Below are 21,297 nucleotides of genomic sequence, written 5' to 3' on the forward strand. Positions count from 1 at the left end.
TTAACTCCTGTATCAGTCTTTATGGATCTCTGTCAGACAAACAGTGGAACATTTCCCAACAACTCTTTTTGTAGTTGTAGTTTGTAAATGTTGGTTAATTCACAGGATGATTGTAGAGGATGCTGGAGTGGGGGACCATCAGTATTAGCCTCACTCATGTGCATTTAGACATTGCAGGCTATATCATTGGGAGACATTTGGGGTTCAGCATGATCTCACCCAAAGTAAGTTGTGTTTTATTGGGGCATTTTTTGCCTTTCTGACAGGACAGCTGAAGAGAGACAGGAAACATGGCAAGCAGAGAGTGGGGAAGACATGCAGCACATGGTCGCGGCCAGGTATCGAACCCGCGACTGCTGCAACAAGGACTTTAGCTTCTGCATGTGGGGTGTTTAGACCGCTAGGCCACCAGAACCCACGAACCACCAACCTTGACCACCAATTGAGAGACCACCTACTCTACCACTGAGGCACAGCTGCCCCAATATAACATAGTTAAACACATAATCCCAGAGTTTGTGAGTGAATTTCAAAGTGAGCGTTGGCTAATGTTAGCAGAGTTAGCACCACCAGTTTTTGGTCCATCCTGCAGGTTAACATCCATATGTCTGTGCTGGTTCCTCATTGCTCTGGTGGAGTGGTTATATTCCAGTTTAACCAGACACAGCCTGAATGCAACTGTATCTCCGTTTACTTGGGATGGGCAATGATTTTGGAATATTCGAATTGGTCTATCAATCGGAAGGTTGGCGGTTCGATCCCAGCTCCGGCAGTCACATGCCAAAGTGTCCTTGAGCAAGACACTGAACCCCAAATTGCTCCCTCTGTTGTTCAGTGAATGTGTGAATGTGAACGAATGAGATTAGCTAACACTGATGGTCCCTTAGTGAAGCAGCCTCTACCATCAGTGAGTGAATGGGTATGAATGGGTGAACGTGACGAGTAGTGTAAAAGTGCTTTGAGTGGTCAGACAGACTACAAAAGCGCTTTATAAGTCCATTACCATTTTACCATTCCTTCACTTTGTAAAGGAATGAATAGATGTCAATGATTATGGAATAGTATTCTGGCTTGAAATGCCCATCCCTACCATTTACTACATCAAAAACCATGTCTCCCACGCTTGTTTGCATCCGGGTAGTAGAGCTTTATATGATGTAGCACTCACCATTAACCTGAGCTACAGCCCAAGCTAGTGGTGAGTTGCTTCACCACAGCTTAGACACCGCATTTGACCTGCATTTAAGGCCTACCTTAATAAAGAAATTAATAACTGGTTTAACCGACTAGTGATTCTGGTGCCAGGCGATGAGTCAGAGTTGACTAACTGTGAACTCATAAACCGGAAACCCTGAAGCGTCCTTCTGTTTCTGGGTTTGTCAGGTTTGCTGCTCTTACTGTGATGCACAGTGTTTACAACAGTGAAGGCCAGGAGCTGCAGAGATTTGACTGACAATGAAGCACTCTGGGTCTGTCTGATTTCCTCTGGTTATTAGTTGTTGGCTTTCAGGAGGTGTCTCTAAATTGCATGTTGTGTAAATACAAAGAGTTGGTGATTTGAGCATTTAAGTGAACAAATATTCAACTTTTTCTGTGCTCTTTTTTTAATTTGTGTTGTTTCTCTCGCAGTAATTCCACTGTGACTTACTCTGTGTGTTTAAACAGGCTGCCCTTGCTGGCAGGAAAATCTCCAAATCATGGCATATGAGGCAAATCCATCAGGTATACTGTCCTCATACATCGCCTGAAGCAGGACACACAATCTGTTGTGATTCGCAGAGTAAACAAAAGCAGACATCCGCCCACTCCCTTGGATTTATGGTGTTTGCGATCATCACTTGACCTCATCGCTAAATGCAGCTTTCTCCTCTGCATTTTAATGAGGCGGACCATTATCAATATTGATGACAGTTCATGTCTCCGCTGACTTAATTTTCTGCTCCCACTTAAAACCATGTGGCCCGGGTGTCATTGCCAAGCGACACAGAACATAAACTCTGTAAGGCGTGTAAGGACCCCTGTGGAGGACACGTTGGCCTCAATAAGCTGGCAGCGAGCACAGGTCATCACAGTCTGGAGTTTGTTTTGACAAATCCCTCTGCCATCCATCTGTCCCCGTCTCGTCCCTCTGATATCAAACAGATGTGGAAATTAACATTTGTGCACAACCGCAGTCTTCTCTGCAACCGGAGCCGGTAATTACTGCCACGTAGACACACAACACCGAGCGCGATGTGAATTCAAGCTGCTTCTTTTGACAAACGTATACTGAAATGTGTCACCTTTATCCCTGACACTCAAGCAGCTGCAGGAGGAGGAGGAGGAGGCTGCAGTGTATTCTGTGATGAATTGTCATTAAGGTTTACAGCTTGTTTTGTTCAGCATCTCCCTGACATCACTTGTCAAAAATAGTTTCAGCCGCTGTTACATCTTTCGTCTTTGACTCTTCTTTCAAAGGTAGCCGTCTCTGTCTTTGTTTGGCTGCAGTGTTGCTCCTGTTATCACACAAAGCAAACTCCTCCTTTTGTGTCTATTGATTCAGAATGAATGAATCACTTCCTGTTTAGCAGCTCAGGTCCTTCTAAAGTGGGGATTGTGTGTACGTCAGTGTTTTTGGCGGTGTGTGTGTGTGTCTCGAAACAATTATCATTTTTCTCTTCTGGTTACCATGAAGGAGTAATTGCTTCACTCCTGTGTGTCGCTTCTATGACGGTGTGCAGGATATCTCTACAAAAAGATGCAATCTCCACCTTAGTGAATGGATTTTAAATGCATATGGATCTGCTAACTAACCTGTCCAGCAGTGTGGTTTGGTGCAGGGGTTCCCAAACTTTTCTGCCCAAAATATTAATGCCAAAGTCTTGGGACCCCCCCTGACCTTCAAAGTGATTCAATGTGGCTTCATTTAGGTGGTCTGCAGAAAATGACCCCACCTATATGAGCATGTGTCTGTGTTTCCTGTGCTGTTGTGAATGAACCTGATGCTACTGATGCTTTTGATAATTCACTGTTCAGTAAACCTAAACTTAGGAGTCATCTGGCAACAAAGAAAGGCAGAAAACTCATTACACTTTATATTTTCAAGGTTTTATTTCAAGTTTAGCTACTATTTTTGTCCATAGTTTTTACTATAATGGGTAAAATGTAGTATTTTCAGATAATTTACAAAAAAAAAAAAATTCTGGAAGACATCTCAAGACCCCCGAGGGGGTCCCGACCCACACTTTGGGAACCCCTGGTCTAGTGCATCAAAAACAGACTTAGAAAAATTACAGTTAGTGCAAAATAGAGCTGCAAGACTAGCTTTAAACTGTGACAGAAGGGCAAATGTTATGCACAAGACTCTGGGTTGGTGCTTGGTGAAAGAAAGGTTTACCATTTCTCTGCTCTGCTTTTTTAGAAGCATTTCTGTGTCTAAATCTCCAAATGTTCTATTTCATCACTTATCCTATAGCAGTGATGACCATAGTTTTAATACTAGACGTGCTGCTAGAGGTTGCTTTACACTTCCACGCACAAATACTAATGCAAAGCAGCTTACTGTTCTGTATAGAGGCATGAAGAGATGGAATGGTCTTCCATCTGTTATGACCAGTTCAACCAGTAAAATAGCTTTTAAAAGGACCTTAAAGCAGTATCTTGTGTCGCATAGTCTCTATTAAGATATATCTGTTATTTATACTACATGTGAATGACATTTAGGTAGACAGTGACAGTGATGGTGTGGGTATTGTTGTTATTATTATTGATATTATCAGTAGTAATAGTTTTATTTAATTGTTTTGGTCAGATTCTGAATTAGTATGAACTTTTATGCAAAAGTTTTGTATTTATAAGCTTTGTCATATATTGCATTTTAATGTATTGTTTTGTATGTTATTGTTTTACTTTTGACTTGGATTTCTTTTAAATGTTAATTGCATGTGGATTGTACAAATTTGCATGAGTAGACCCCAGGAAGATAAGATAAGATAAGATAAGATAAGATATTACTTTATTGATCCCCCGGGGGGGGGGGAAATTCAGTTGTTACAGCAACCCAGACATAAGTACAGTCAAGAAAGAAGTTTCAATAAGTACAAAATAAAAATAAAACAAAATAACATAAAATCAAATAAAAAAATCAAATAAAAATCAAATAAAAATAAGTAAAATAAAATAGATAAATAAAGCTAGAGTACAATTTAGATATATAAAATGTTACAAATGGAATTTAAATTAAATATAAATAATTACAGGCAGTATTAAAAAATGTTTCAGTAGTGACAGGCTGACATGGTGTGATTATGGTTGGTAATGACAAATTAAGCAATAAATAGAATATTTGTATGTAATATGACCATGGGTTGTAGTTAGAATAGTAATGTAATATAACATAATATAATATAGCAAGATAAATATATAATACAGTATATTATACATTATAATGCCAGCAGCAGTCAAGAGAGAGTTTGGGATGGGATGATGGAGTGTGACAGACAGAGCAGGGATGTTATGGATCTGTTCATGGGGGGGGGGGGTGCCAGTGGTCAGCATGGTGTAGTCTGTGGCCTCCGTTACTGTTCAACAGTCTGATGGCGGTGGGCACAAAGGAGCGCCTGAAGCGTTCAGTCTTGCACCGTGGTGGGATGATGCACTGACTGAACAAGCTCCCCATCAGCCACAGCTCATCATGGAGAGGGTGAGAGGGGTTGTCCAGGATGGCTCCCAGTTTGTCCATCAACCTCCTCTCAGCCACTGACTCCAGACTGTCCAGACAGGAAGAGTAAATAAATAAATACATAAATAATTGAAATAAAACTTCTTTAATGCCGTGAAATTAAAGTAAGATGCCAGATGCAATCCGGTATCTGTGCTACATTTAGCCGTCTCCAGCAATCACATATTCCCTTCACACCGTGTTAAATGCTAAGCTCTTCATAATCGATGTGCATACTTTAATCTAAGAAAATGCACCCTTTTCTTCACATATTCTTGAACCTTATGGATCCACTGTTGGTGATATTTTAGACTTAAGCTCCTGCTCTGTCCTCCCACTACGTATGAAGTCCAGTGACGTAGCTGAAAGACTGACAGTCTGCCAACAGTGTCAGCTGGGGAGCGGTACATTTGCTACAAAACATGACATTTTGTGCCCAGAATTTGAGTCCTCTGAGTCATTTGTTTTTTTGTGACCCAAACCCATGATGTGTCCCCTAAACCTGACCAAATGGCTTTTGGCTGACTAACAACCTTCTCTGTTTTTTCTTTTTTTGTCACAGTGAGATGACATTTAAAAGAGAGCCGTCGTCTCACTGATTCAAAGACCTTCATGCTGTGGTTTTAAGACGCGGTTTAAGTACACACACAGTTGCGTAAGTGTCATCACAGGTGGAACGAGGTGCTCCTCTTGATAAGGGGAAGGTTTAATTGTGCTAAGTCACCTGTGAAAGACATTGGCTGGCTGTAAATGAGTCAGATGTCCCGATTGTCATGGCCCTCGGGACCCGCCTCCGCTCCTAGTCTCCTCCGCACCGTGTCTGGTTCTCTCTCTGTCTCCATGTTCCCTTTTTATGTGAGCATCAGAGCAGTTCAAGGCGGCACAATATATTGCAATTCCATCAACATGGCACTTTAAATAAACACCTTACTAAAGTACAAATTTACATCAAATAAAATGCATTATTTTAAGCAAACAAGCAATACTTATATTTTAACCATTAGAAAGAGGTCTGGGTGTGATGGCTGTGCTTTCACACTGTTTTGATGCAGTCAAATGAAGCTCAAGCTGGCTATCAGCAGCCCTCAGATTAATCTGTTCCAGGTCAAAGGTGACAAACATGACATTTTGGGTTAATTTTCCTAACACAGGAATTGTGCAGAGCATAAAAACCTGAATTCTGACACAGAAACTGAGTTATATGTTTCTGCAAGAAAGCAGAACTAATAAGTTTCTGTTACAAGCAAACTCAAGACAGACCTATTTAGTCTTGCTTTTAACTTAGTTTTATTTATTTTATTTATTTATTTATTTTGTTTTTTTATTTTTTTATTTTTTTATTTATTATCTAGTTCAAATTTTTGTCACTTTTTATTTTATTTTATTTTTTTATTATTTTTTTATTTATTTTATTTATTTTATTTTTTTATTTATTATCTAGTTCAAATTTTTGTCACTTTTTATTTTATTTTATTTATTTATTTTTATTTATTTTTATTTATTTTTATTTATTTTTATTTATTTAAAGTATAGCATCTTGTTTTCTTTTAATGGTTTAATATTTTAGTGTTTTATTATTTTAGAAATTAATTTTATTTTGGTGATTTTAATTTCCTGTGTTGAGTTTTAACATCTTGTGTTTCCTCATTAAGATATCATGAGATTGGTTCCTCAGTTCATTCAGAAACTTCTTTTTTATTTTTCATTTATTTATTTTCTTTTTATTTGTATTATTATTATTGTTGGACATATTGTGGGGGAAGGGATTAGGAAGGGGCGGTCTTTTTAATTAAATTGTTATATATCTCTTTTTTTTAATGTATTAAAGTCTGATTGATTGATTAATTGATAGCTAATATAATTGTCATCACATTACAAGACATCGTATATTACATCTTTCATATTGTGCAGACCGAGTGGACACTAATTACACTAACATATGGGTAACTGAGCTGCAGACTTCAAACATTGTTTAATCAATTAAATCTTGTAATTCTCTTAGCATGAGTGAAAGGTATCTAAATTCATCATCCCATAATAATATGAGAAATAAGATCTCTGTATAATCTGCTGTTATTGTCTCCAGCTGTATATGGTGATTGTTGAAACCAGGGTTTATGTTGGATGTGCATTCTGTTCTGACCCTGCTGTCCTTGTGTTTCTGTAGGTGGGAGGTGAATCCAGTGTGGGCCATGTGTTTCTGCTGAGGTCTCATCTTCTGCCAAAATGAGGCTGACGCCCGGCTCGCCTCCGCCCGTGCTGCCAGCCGTCCTGGCTCTCACTTTAGCCGCCTTCTTACCTCAGCTGTCCTCAGGAGCCACGCCGTTCCCCCAAGACCTGGAACCTATCAGCATCGTGGGCAGGGAATGTAAGTTCTCAAATTCTGCTGTGTTGCCATGGTGATCCCTGTTGCAGGAGTAGGATGTAAAAAGTAAAGCGAGGGTCACTAAAGCATTATAACTCCCCGCAAGGGACCAGGGCTTACAGAGGTGGATGTGTTTAAGGGCATGTTTGCAGGAAGGAAATTTGCAGAGATTTATTCAGGGGCTGGATTATTACCGCCTTTAGTTCTGCTTTGTTTACTCGCTGTGAAAAATGGCATTTAAACCAAACAATACCACAAACATGCAGGAAAACACTGCATTTATTTACTAATATGTATATTTATTTAAAGGGAGGTCTTGGGGTTTTTAGATTCTACATATTTTCTGATTTTATTTTAAATTTTATTACATTTTTCAGTGTCTCTTTTATAACTTTTACTCTGTTTTAATTATTGATTTTGGAGTTTTCTGGTGTATTTTTTTGTGGATGTATTAATATTTCTGTGTTTGATGTTAAGTGTTGTGCCTTGGTTGTAATTGTAGCTGTTGTGATTTATTTCAAAGATTATTTCTTATATCCCTTTGCTAAAAGGACCACTCAACCACTCAAAAAAACACTCAAAAATCAACCTTATTTGCATATTTTGAAGTTACCAGACAAAAGATTTTGACATTAATGTTGAATGACTTTTAAAATAAAAGTTTTAACATCTGTCAAAGAAAACTTACTTTAAATATGAACAAAAAATGGGCCCTATGAATGAATCAATATAATGATATTATTTAATTTGATTACTACAATGACTCAGTTAAACCCTGCTAGGATGTGTTGAAAAGGCTAGTTTGGTTTCTTAAGGCAGGGGTTCCCAAAATTGTTGGTCGGTGACCCCCAAAATAACAGTGCCAGAGATTGGCGACCCCCATCGTCCTGAGGTGGTTAAATCTTGCTCACAGCTGCATGCAAGAACTAACAGGCCAGTCCAATAACTTACATATTTATTTGTAATTTTAAAAGCTAGAAGCAGGATAATTTCCTCTTGTAAAGTGGCAACAAAATGAAGAAGAAAATGTATGACGTTTTGTATTTGCATGGTTTCATCTAAAATTTTGCTTCAATTTTTGTAGATATTTTTACAACAATGCATAAAACATGCAATTCTAGATCTTTCTAAATTTGTATTGTTTGTTAAGAAGTTATCTTTTGACGCCCAGTCAGTGTCCCTCGACCCCCACTTTGGGAACCACTGTCTTAAGGCACGTTTGGAAACCATGAATGAATCTATGGAGGGGACCAAACAGCCACTGCTTTGTTAGACGTCCTGACTTTATTCTTGTTGTTGTTGTTTGCACCTGTTCTTTATCGGTACTGACTCTGTGGCCCTTTTGTACAGCACCTGTGTTTAGCCATAGAGCAGAGCTGTCACTGTACCAACTTTACTTTTTGCACCAATTTTTGTTATTATTCCTTTTTTGGATTCACTTTAAGAAACCACTTGCGTCACACATCCCTTTATCCTGAACATACTCAAGAAGAAAAGATGGATGACTTCAGCTACAGCATTTATAACTGCTCTGGTGTTTAACACACAGGTTAGGCAGAAACACTGTTTACTGATTGTCCCGTATTGTCCCAGTGAACTGTCCAAAGACCTTACTCTATCCCGACTCTCTTTCTTTTTTTTTTTGTAATTCTCTTTTTATTGAGATATCTTGTCAATATAACACTTTACAATACATCTTAAAAACATGAATATTCCTTTTTTTTTTTAGTAAAACAAAATATGTAAAAAAATAAAAAACACACAAAAAACAACAACCTGATAATAGGATGTCATTAACACATCTAGTGAGAATTTACCTTTATGAAAATATATATCCAAAAATCTCAATTCTAAAATCACTTTTCTTTTTTCAGTCATATAAATCCCTTTTTTAAAATGACACTTTAAAGAACAGATATATAAGCAAAGAGACAGGACTAGAAGAAAAGGAAAAATAAATTAAGTAAGTAAAGTAAATAAAATAAATAGAATAAATAAAGTAAAATAAAAGAAACAAAATAAAGAAAATAAATAAAATATATAAAATAAAGAAAATAAATAAAGTAAAATAAAATAAACAAAATAAATAAATAAAATAAAGAAAATAAATAAAATAAATAAAATAAATACAAATAAATAAAATAAATAAAATAAAGTAAAATAAATAAAGTAAATAAAATAAAATAAAATAAATAAAATAAATAATTAAAATAAATTAAATAAATAAATGAAGTAAAATATAACAATAAAAATATAATAAAATAAGAATTGTGATAATAATGACAGTGATAATATTCCCAATACTGATGCTATAACATACATTAACAATATGAATACCAATAACACTTAGAAATCTGTAGCAGTGAACCAAGGGGATGGTAGTTTGCATTTATCCTGTAAATTGTAATCTAGCTGTTGTTGTGAACTCTATCCATTTTTGCCAAAATCCTTTGAATTTATCCATTTCTAATCTGGTCAAATAAGTGAGTTTTTTCCATGGTATAAACTCTTTGCATCACTTCAGCCCAATCCTTGACCTTAGGTATCTCTGCTATTATCCCCACTCTCTTTCAGTTATTGTTCCTATTGTTTTACTCCTAATTTCTTCCCTTTGCTCTTCTTCTTTTTCATCCTCTGCTTCATCTTGTTCCTTGCCTTTTTTGCCTTTTCCTTCTTCTTTGTCTTCTTCTCCGTCTTGCTCATCTATTTGTCTTCTTCTCCTCATTGCCTCCTTTGTTTTCTTGTTAGTCATTTATCTGCTTTGGTCTGGACTTGTTGTTCACACAGACACCTGTTTGGCTTTGTTTCTACCTTTCCTGTCTGATTAATAGTGGATTGACATTTCTTCCCGTTCAATCATTTTACCATTTACAAGAAATTTGAAATCACCACTTTCTGCTTTTTGCAATCACTTCATATCATACTACAAAAACACACTTCTTTGTGTTGTTAATATTGTATTTTATAGCAACAGTATCAACACAATTACAATGACGGTCCATAAAGACCATCAGTGAATTACAACCCCGGTCCTGCTTGTAACTGCAGCTCATAAAAGCACCACCTGTGAGCTGAGCACCCGCCTTCAGACCGATAGATAGATATGATTGAGGAGGATCGTAGACACTCTCTAACATGACACTCTCAAGACACTGCTTCATCCGATCCCCCAGGGGACACATCCACGGCACCCAATCACTGAGGAGGTCCACACAAGAGGTCCTGGCTACTAAATGTAATGGCCCATAATTGATTTAAGAGGTGGCTGAGACCATGGCCCACACACTGTAATTGATCTATCTGGAAGAGAGTAACGCCACCATTAGCAGAAATAGCTGTGCTAATAGTGCTATATGTGGAGCTGATCCCAGGTGTAATGAGAGTCATTTGTCACCTGTGGTTCCAGCAGGTGACAGAGAGGCACAAGGTCCCGCACAAACTCTGTGAGATATCCATTATGAATCTTTGTACTTCATCAGGCCACAGTCTATGAAATGATACCCGAGTTCCTCTTTTAGAAAGTGGGAAGAAGACTCACCTCAGTATCTTTTCTTTCTGTGTCCGGCCTTTTTGAATTAGGTTTATTTTACTGGAGCTGCTTCAAAACGCTGATATGTTTGACCCTTACAAAGTAGAGCAACCAGATTTAATTGATGAAGAGGAGCAGTCCCCAAATAAAACCAGACAACGGATCGGTTGAACCAGCAACACCTGTCCTCTGCAAAGCGAAATGACTGCTTTCAGTCTGGTTGCTTCGAAGAGAGTGATGTAACGTCTGCTTTTGCTGTAAAAAGAAGGATGTCACCATAACTGAAAGGTCTGTCTCTAAAGAGATACTTTGGATAATGTGAGATATATACAGTATATGAAAAGGATAATTTGACCCTGTCAGAGCCAAAAAAATAAAACGTTTTTTGTGTGAATACTGTGATCAGACACATTCGCCCACAACCATTAGAGTCTGTCCTGCTGTGTTGGCAGCTGAAACAATCTTATAGAGCAATTCCAAACCCTTTTTAGGTCCTAAGGTTGGGTCACTTAGACCAGGGGTTTCCAAACTTTTCAGCCAAGCCCCCAAAATATAGGTCCCAAAGACTCATGACCCCCACTGTCCCTCAAAGTGATTTAATGTGGCTTCATTTAGCTGGTCTGCAGAAAATGACCCTACCTATATGAGCCTGTGCCTGTTATGAATTAACCTGCTGCTACTGATGCTTTTGATAATTAACTGTTCACTAACCCTAGACTTAGGAGTCATCTGGCAAAAAGAAAGGCAGAAAACTCATTACACTTTATATTTTAAAGTTGTTTTAATTTCAAATTTAGCTACTATGTTTGTCAATATGTTTTACTATAATGGATAAAATGTAGTATTTCTACATAACTTTAAAAAAACAACAACATTCTGGCATCTCACAACCCCTAATCTGTGTCTTGCAACCCCCCAGGGGGTCCTGACCCACACTTTAGGAACCCCTGATTTAGACCCTAAAGAGTTTAAAGTAGGGCCCAGGCTGGGACCTTTAAACCAGCCTCAAATGCAGATTATTTTTTCCAGAAGGTGGTACTTTAATCTAGATTAAACTTCATACTGGACATGCTCTGGGGGTGGGGCTGTGGCTCAGTGGGTAGAGTCAGCCATCTAACAATCAGAAGGTTGGGCGGTTCGATCCCAGCTCTGGCAGTCACATGATGAAGTGTTCTTGAGCAAGACACTGCTGTTGTTCAGCAGTGTGTGACTGTGTATGCACTATGTAGCACCATATAGCAGCATCTGCCATGTGAGTGAATGAGGGAATGTGACTAGTAGTGGAAAAGCGCTTTAAGTGGTCAGAAAGACTAGAAAAGCGCTATGTAAGTACAAGTCCATTTACCATTGATGCAATTGAAAACAACTCTCATTCATTGAGTTCAAGAGGCTGTTTTACTGCACAAAGCATGCTGGGATTGCACAAGGCTAGCATGCATTTAAAGATACTGGTGGTTTACTTTTGAGTAAATCAACTTTATGGAGTGCTGGTTTGATGAAAATTCCCTCAATCTCAGACAACTAGTTAGCAGTGACAGCTGGTGGTGCAAGTCCAGGCAGTGGTAGATAGTAGTCTGAGCTCAGCTGCAGTACCAGCAGCTAGCAAGATTGCAAACTACATTGCCAAAAAAGATGGTTTAAAGGAACCACTGCAAACTGTGGACTTTGCAGAATGCATGGAAATCTTTACACAGGACAACCCCCCAAGAACAGACTGCATCTCATACACTGGCACACCCTTTATCTGGATTTTGAAGCATTAAAAATATCAATTAATCACAACATTTTTGCAGATTCTGGCTGATAAGTCATTACAGATCTGTTTGCAGAGTGGTGTTGCTTGTGTTCAGTATAAATAGTTGTCAGGAGCATATCAGGGATGACTCTTGTGCCCACACAGTTAAGTCTTTGATATGAAACAGCCTTAATTTTCTGATGCAGAGGCAGCGTGGCTCCAAAAACAGCCAAAAACATGTGGGATTCTGGTTCTGTGGCCTGCAGAATCTGTAGTCTAAATAACTCCCAGAACCATCATCTGCTCCTGAATTCAGCCCAGAGCTTTGACCCTCTAACCTTCGAGGGTGTGGACGTGCAGAGGAGTAATTAAACATCTTCATTTGCCAGGAGGAGGGGAGTATAGCAGGTCATAGCGGCCTCTTCACAGGAAGGCACAGCACGGTCCGGCTCTCAGCCCAGACATTAGGCGCTTAAATCTTTAAACAGTCGATTCAAGACCAGAGGTTTAGGGAACGCACGCCTCCCTTTAGAGGCTAATTTCAGATTGTGGCGTATGCCTAGTGGGGATTGCTAATTTAGCAGCAACACAGGTCAGATGGGAGACTGGAGGGCACTTAACATGGCACTTAACAGATCCAGAGAGCCATGGCCTTCAGCAGAAGCTCTGCCTGTAAAAAAAAAAAAGGAAGCAGCGGGGGAAGTCTCTGATGGTGAAGACAGCCTGATGTCAGAATTGAGCCAGCCAATTTAATTTCTGCCTGGAGCATCTTTTTTATATATATCAAAGGTTTTCAAAGCATGTCCATCCACTTACTGGCTGTCATTCTGTTATTTAAAGCGGCAGACACCCTCTCCTGTTCTTTAAATTAAAATACCCCTCTAGTAAGTTACTGTCAAAGTAAGAAAAGGCGAGATAAAATTCAAATTCAGAGCAGGAGAGGGAAAATGAAAGTGCAGCATAAAGCAGATATTATATAACTCTTTCTCTCTGCAGCACATCCCTCAATTTATCTTATCTCACAGGCTTTTGTGCTGCCACACACACACACACACACACACACACACACACACACACACACACACACACACACACACCTTTCCTTATACACCTTATTTCCACTGAGTCATGCACTTAACATATACAGCCTGCAGTAACTGATATTTCTGTCTCCTTTAAAACACGGTGTCATTTGTGGAACAGGATTTTCAGGACGGTTTTGTCAGGTGAAGGAGTTCACGCCGCTTTCATGACGCCGCTGTGTCTAACTTAATGACCTCACAGACAGACGGGTGTTACTTTTAAAAAGTAGAATGACTAGACGGACAGATTTCCCCATTGTGCTGGTTTGCATTGTTCCCCTCGGCCTGCCTTGGCACTCTCCCCAGATAGATCTGCAGAGAAATATTCACCGGGAGCCGTTTATTTAAATCACACTGACTTCTGTGACACGACCAGCTAATTTGCAACTTGAGATGCAATTTTTTTTCACTTGTTCATCCACCTCCACAAGTGCACATTAGCATACAGAGTAAGCTCTGGATTTTATCAGCACAAGAGGCCAAATTGTAACCTTGGTTTGGTGTTACTTAATGTGCATCTGTGTTGTGCTTTTAGCAGTTTGAGCTGATAAATTGTGGATAAATGTTGAGCCAAAAGCTGCCCGGGTGTTTACAGTCTGCTAATACTTAAATGATCTCTAATTAGTCAGGTTTTAACTCCGGCTTTCTTTCACAGTTTTGGAAAGAATGTTTTTTACCCTTAAACTAATCTGTGAGGTTTGTGATTTTGAATCTTTGCCAAGAAGACGTTTGCTGTTTTCTTCATATATTATGAGAACCTAACTTCTTTCTTCCTCCTCTTCCTCCTCTTCCTCCTCTTCCACATGCAGCCTCCTACCTCTACCCGAGCTTCCAGGGGCTCATGTCAGACAATGACACTGTACGTCTGGGTTTGGACTTCCAGAGGATGCTGAGGATCAACCACATGCTCTACATCGCTGCTCGGTGAGTCATCATCACTCACCTGCTAGATTTACATTAAAGTTAAATTAAGGATGAACAATATTAGACTCTTACCTACATTCAAAGGTGCATTTCAACCAAGAGTTCCAGGGTCTTTTATCCCCCAGAACTCCTTTAACTGGAACTAAAAGGTTCCTGTGCCCCCATTGTTGTCTGTGTTTCGACCACGGGCTGAAGTCCCGGGTAGATTGTGCAGTGATGTATGGAGAAAAAAATACAGACCCGTAGAGGGCAGTAACACAAAGAGGAATGCCATTCATCACAGATGACACCATAGAAGCAGACGGACAGGCGGGTATCATTATGAGCAACACAACAGTTAGCCTGTTAGCATGAAGAGACTCAGCTGGCGCTGTTTTAGATGGTGTTATATTTCATCACAGATGGATTCACTGAATCAACACGTGAGAGGAGATAAGCGCGAGTAGCAAAGACGTTTCAACGCGGCTTTAAAATCCTTTTGATTAAAAAAATTGTCAAAAAATTGTCAAAAAAAATTGTCAATTTCTTTTTAAAAAAAACAAATTTGACAAACAAATTTGACAAAAAACAATTTTGACAAAAAAAAATTTGACAAAAAAAAATTTGACAAAAAAAAATTTGACAAAAAAACTTTCACAAAAAAAAAAATTGACAAAAAAAGATTAAAAAAAAAAAATTTGAAAAAAAAAAGTTTTTTTTTTTTTTTTTCAAAATTTTTTTTTTTTTTTACAAAAATAAATTGAACAAAAAAGTTGACCCGGAGCCTGTCGAAAAAAAAAAAAATTCCTCAAATTGGAAATGGTGCCTCAAAAGCAGAAAAACATGAAAAATTTTGAAAATGTTGCGCCTGCGTTTAAAAACATAGAAAAAGCAATGAATGAACACGTGAGAGGAGATAAGCACGAGTAGCAAAGACGTTTCAACACGGCTTTAAAATCCTTTTGAACTCAAAAAGCCGTGGCAGGGATCGGCCAGTGTTTTGGTTTAAACAGCGACCATGTTAACTGGAGACTCTCAGCCGGATGCATCCCTCATAAACGCCTTTTAGACTATCATTAAATATCTGATGAGGATATTTTGAAATCTTAATAAAAACTAAACTAGTTTGCATTCCCAGGAACTCCCTCTGTGTTTCAACAGCTGTGTAAACTCCACAAACACTGACACATTCAGCTGAAGGTCTCCAGTTTACAGGGTCACTTTTAAAACTGGAACACCGGGAGGAGAGACGCATTCACGGTGGGCTGAGAGAAGACTACTGTTACAAGCTGCTAAATCAAGAGAATCACAGCTTCTTCTTTTGAAAAGTACACACACATACAAAAAAGATAGAACAAATAAAAACTAATGAAAGAAAGAGAAATCAAGAGAATCACAGATGTGTGTGATGTTATTGTGGACGGAGGGAGGAATAAAAACACTGCGGTTAATCTACCAATCAGACACGTTCAGCATTGCAGGCCCTGCAAAGGTACTACCCCCCTAGCAGGGGCTTTTTAGGGGGGAGATTATCTACCCCTGAACTAAATAAAGACCCTGGGTCCACCGGTCGAAGCACGCCTCAACATGCTTATAATCTTATTTTAATTGATTGCTGAGATTGATATATGTGCATGTGTTTTTGCAACAACTTGCAGGGACCATCCAGTTTTATTACATGTTATATCACATTTTAGTGATTGGGACTGCTCTTATCTTTATGATGCATGAGCAGCAGAGACAGAGCTAAAATTGAATGCTTGTGAAACACGCCAGTTGTTTTATTTTTTACAAAACAGACAGCGACAGGTGTCACAAACACCTACTGTATTGGATTTATTTGACGTGTTGTCTCTGGTGTCATATGTGCTATTCAGAATTAATAACCGTTGTCCAAGGGTTCTGACTGAATCAGAATCAAGTACTCGACACAGCAGGGAGATGAGTAAGATAGCTGGGCAGTAATACTCTTAAAGGTACCCTAAGCAGAGCCTCCACACTCAGCAGCTTTCATGTTTTCTGTGTTCCCTCGTTCATCTCTCAGCCTAATCGCAGCGTGCACCTCGCTCTATCGAGATGTCTTGGGTTAATTATCTAAAAAGTAGGAGGTCACACCTTCTCTCTGCATTTTCTCTGAGCAAAATAAATTCTGCTGCAGTTCTTGGCTCGGCATCAAACTGCAGAGCTTTCACTGCCAAGAACCGGGCCCAGAGAGGTATGGAGATTCTTAATGCACCTAAATGGACTTAGTGTTCTGCACAGCTGCAAATAACAGAGAGCATGACTCCCTTCATGAAGTGATTCATGTGTCAAAAAGTTGGGAAAGTTTCAGTGATGGAAAACTCTTTTAAGGTCATGAAGCTGAGAAGCCAGGTAACTCATCTTGTTAATCCACCTCCCCGCTCTGTTGGTGAACAGCTCGGATCAGTCTTATTGAGCGAGTTGGAGGCATTTTTTTAGAAAGCAGGGTTTTTTTTTTGTTGTTGAAATGGTTGGATCAGAGGCTTACAGAGCTCTGCAAAGTCAACGCTGTCAAAGTAATGTGGAGATAGCTGGACTAACGCTGTCTTTACTCTCCATCTCTTGCAGGGACCATGTGTTCGCTGTCAATCTCACCTCCTCATCTGAGCAGATAATCCCACAGCAGGTGAGAAAGTCTGTCCCATAAGTCAGAACTGAAAATGTCCGGGGTGTAAATTGTTGTCATTCACAGCTAGCGAGTGTCCATCAGGAAACTCCGAACATGACGGAAAGTTTAGAGGAAGAAGAAAGAGGATATGAGAGGGGGATCAGAAAATATGTCCCACCAGATATGATCCAGTATCTCTACACTTAGTTTATTTAGTGTTTGGATGATAATTATTCCTATGAAGTTAATGATCTAGACACACAACAAAGTCAGGACATGAAAGTTCACTTGATGAAAGAGGTGACATTTTTCTTATTCTAAAAACAATCATGAAGTCAAATGTTGGATATCAATACTTAATGTGGGCAAATTTTCAGATTGGGAGGTAAATGTGTGCCGGGATGACTCTGCCTGCGGCTCTGAACAGCTTGTTTAAAAGGTCACACAAGAGGGACTTGAAACTGGTTCAATTTCTGACACCACCAAGAAGTGAATCCCCTCAAAGCATCATAATAAACCTAAACAAAATACCAAACAGAAACGTCCTGATGTGGTCCTTCTTGCTGGGATTCTCATGTAGTTCACTTCCTAAGCTCTCAAGGTCGGATTAAATAGCAGTAATTACAGGTAGTATTAAAAATGAGTCAGTAGTGAGTTAGTGAGTAGGTTCACATGGTGTGGTTATGGTTTGGTAATGACAGATTAAGCAATATAATGCATAAATATGGGTGTATAATATGACCATAAATTGTAGTAAACAGTAATAATGTAATCTTACATGATATAATATAACAAAGATAGTTATGTAATATACTGTAATATGCATTATAATGTCATCAGCAGACAGAGAGTCAGCACAGGTCAGTTTAAGAGTTTTTTCAAGGATGAATAAATAAAATAAATGAATAAAATAATGAATAAAATAAATAAATTTTAAAAAAGGAATAATATAAATAAAATAACTAAAATAAATAAAATAAATAAAATAAATAAAATAAATAAAATAAATAAATAAATTTAATAAATTTAAAAAAAGGAATAAAATCAATAAAATGAATAATATAAATAAAATAAATACATTTAAAAAAATGAATAAAATTAATAACATTAATTTAAAAAAAATTGATAAGTAAATAAAAGCATCAAAAGGACAATAAAAGAGGCTTTCAGAATGAGAGGATGACATCACATTGGGAAAATTTGAAAAAGTGAAAATGATAAATTGGGAACATTAAAAAAATAAATGAGAAAAAATAAATACAAATAAATTAAAACAATAAATAATCAAATACAATCTAAAACAATTCATTAGTTGGATAAAAGCTAAAAATAATAATAATAAAAAAATATAAAAGCAGTTAAAAGGATGAAGTCACTTAAAACAAATCAATAATCATCAATCAATAAAAACATGTTAAACAAAAACAGTTAAAATGTTAAAATGAGCCCTCAGTCAAAACAATGATGACTTTCAAACATGGCAACAGTAGAGGAGGCTTCTAGAGGTCTCATTAAATCACATCTTAGCAACTGCTAACTTTTTTAATTGAGGCACAAATGTAGCAAGCAGTGGGTTTGATCCATATTCAAACAATGGATCAGGAAAATGTTAAATATCAGAGAAATGACAAATACACTGGAGTGAAGTTTTCACCTCTTTCCCTGAAATGAAACACCTCCTGACAGAGCTGTCAGCTATCTTTGATCCTCCAGAGACAAAACCTGTATCATATTCAGGCTGATGTTCAGACGTACATGTGTTTTAAAGATTAAATAATTTAAAGGCAGTGCTTTTTTTTTTAACTTTTACAGTAGTTTAGTTCTCATTTTCTGTCAAACAAACCATCTTTAACAGAAAAAAACATCAGTGTTAAAGTTTGTATCTCATTATTTCCCTTTCCTCCCCGTTTCCCTGCCTTTTCACTCAAGTACCAAGCAATCTCTCCTCAGACATATATCCAATACAAGTGCAGCGGGTGCTGTTGTGGCTTCTGAAGTGGCACGCTCCCTCCTATCTGAATCTCATTTGTCAAACATGATTGCTCTTAAATAAAATCGCTCCGAGGTCTGGAGTTTTGTTTGCTTGTATTTAGATTAATGCTAAACACGGATATTCACCCTGATAAGGCCGCCACTCCATGTCAACGAGATCTGAAATATTGATTCGGCTGTAGACTGTGGCACGAAGAAAAGAGGGGAACTTCAGAGCCATGCAATGTTTGTTCATCTTTTTTCTGTGTTTTCTACAACAACCTGGTTATTGAATGTTTGCTTTTGATGCATTTTTTAGCACCCAAACTTCTCCCGCCTCCAGGGCGACAGAGAGAACTGATGGCAGAATAAAAGTACAGTCTTTAATAGTTTTCCCATCACAGTCTCGCTCTCCTTTCCTCTGATCCACATGGGCTCGATTAGTAGTCTGTGACAGACTCATAACACCAGAAAATAGTGCGTCCTCTTCATCACAGATCTATTCACTTTTAAACCAGCTCTTCATTTTTCACTCTGGCCACTCTTTCATATTCTCCCCTCCGCTGACTTCCTGAGCCTGGGTGGCCATAAGTAATTATTAGTAAACCAAATCGAGCGTGGACAAGTCAGGACCTATTAGCATAATGCTGACTCCTGCTGAACGCTGTCGGATCCTCTCAGAGCTGCGCCGAAGAATTTCCAGGATGTCCCTGCACGGATAGGTGTTAACTTAAAATCAGAACTGATCAGAGTGAGGGATAACCTGTGATGAAAAAAGTCAGCTCTGACCTTGCTCATTGAAATCTTGGAGATACATTTTAATTAAAAAAAAAATGCTTAAGAAATATGTGCAACAGCATGAAGACAACAAAACAACTCTTATGTTTTTCTGTTGTAAAAACTAGCAATGTAAAGGTAATAATATTAATAATAATCCTTATTTATAGAGCACTTTTCAAAAACTAAGTTACTAAGTGCTTAACAATGCCTCAAAGGACATGTGCAAAATAAAGAGCATGTTAAAAGACCATACAGTTAGTGCAAGTGTCATAGCTATTAAAATTAACATGAAATCATAAAAACAAAATAAAAGCAGGACCCTGTGCAAGACACCTTGATCAAATAAAACCAGGAAATGCTCTCCAGTAAAAGTACGTTTTGATCAATGACTTAAAAGAGAGCCCAGAGTCCACCAACCTAATGTCCTCCAGCAGTTGACTCCACAGCTGTGGGGCCCGGACTGAAAACGCCTCGCCCCCCCTTGTTTTCAGATGAGTTTTTGGGATCAAAAGTAGCTCTTTACCCGAGGATCGTGGATGCGAACTGGAGTGTATGGTGTTAAAAGGTCACAGATAAAACAGGGGCTGAGACCGTGCAATGCTTTAAAAGTAACCATTAAAATCTTAAAATCCATTCTAAAACGTACTGGCAGCCAATGTAGAGAAGCTAAAACAGGCGTGATGTGGTCATATGTCTTGGTTCTAGATAAAAGCCTGGCAGCCTGGACCATCTGAGGTCTGTCGAGGGGTTTTTGGTGAAGACAGGTAAAGAGGCTGTAGCAGTAATCTAGCTGTGTTGATATAAAAGAAGGTAAAATCATCTCAGTGTCTTTAAAAGTTAAAAAAGATTGTATTTTTGAAATATTTCTAAGATGATAAAAACATGACTGTATGTGTTTTATGATATGGATACACTCAACCCACGATTCAATTTGAATCCAGATTTTTGGTTCAGGATACGATTCACTCACGATTCTCTAACGTTTTTCAAGAAAACTGGATGAACTCAAAATTTAAATAACTATTATTACATTTCCATTCTCAGTTATCAACAGTTGCAATATATATGTGTTCTCTTCTATTTCTTTGTAAACAAAGTAATCCTTTTTCATTTTTAAGGTGTGCTGTAACTCAAATAAAACCACTGCACACTTTTTTTCAGCACTTTGTAAAAAAACTAAAAATTACCGTACAAAAATACCATGTTGGAAAATTTCAAAACAATTCTAAAGAAATGGAAAGTGAATGAATCCCAAATGAAAACATGAAATATTAAAACAAATAAGGTAAATGTCTTTAAATAAACTAAAGTGCAGCTTCTGCTCCTGACTTGGAATCAACGTGTTTTTCTTCAGAGATATCAGGGAAAGCCAAAATGCTGCCGTACCTCAGACTGTAAACACAAAGGTGCATCCTAAACGGCTCGGTCTTCACCTGCTGCCTCCATGTCTGTTACACTCCACTCAGCGAGTGACGAGAGAGCAGTGCAAGAGACTTAATGATGTTGGACAAGCGGAGTGAAATGCAGATAGAGCCTTCTACTGTTTCAAAATAATATCACAATGCTAATTTTGTTGAATCGATTTTAATCCGCCCTTATTTGTA

At 38.1% G+C, this 21,297-nt stretch overlaps 1 protein-coding gene across 3 annotated transcripts in view; it reads left to right on the top strand.

Moving 5' to 3' along the window:
• sema6e (sema domain, transmembrane domain (TM), and cytoplasmic domain, (semaphorin) 6E) overlaps positions 1-21,297 on the top strand; it is a 314,886-nt gene that overhangs the window by 185,112 nt on the left and 108,477 nt on the right. For all 3 annotated transcript variants that reach the window (XM_034698572.1, XM_034698571.1, XM_034698573.1), the window contains exons 4-6: positions 6,867-7,067; positions 14,220-14,334; positions 16,903-16,960. In XM_034698572.1, the coding sequence (XP_034554463.1) occupies positions 6,926-7,067; positions 14,220-14,334; positions 16,903-16,960 (315 nt within the window). In that variant the 5' untranslated portion in view covers positions 6,867-6,925. The remainder of the gene's footprint in view (positions 1-6,866; positions 7,068-14,219; positions 14,335-16,902; positions 16,961-21,297) is intronic.

Source organism: Notolabrus celidotus, chromosome 12, assembly GCF_009762535.1.
Source record: "Notolabrus celidotus isolate fNotCel1 chromosome 12, fNotCel1.pri, whole genome shotgun sequence".
Classification (NCBI taxonomy): Eukaryota; Metazoa; Chordata; class Actinopteri; order Labriformes; family Labridae; genus Notolabrus; species Notolabrus celidotus.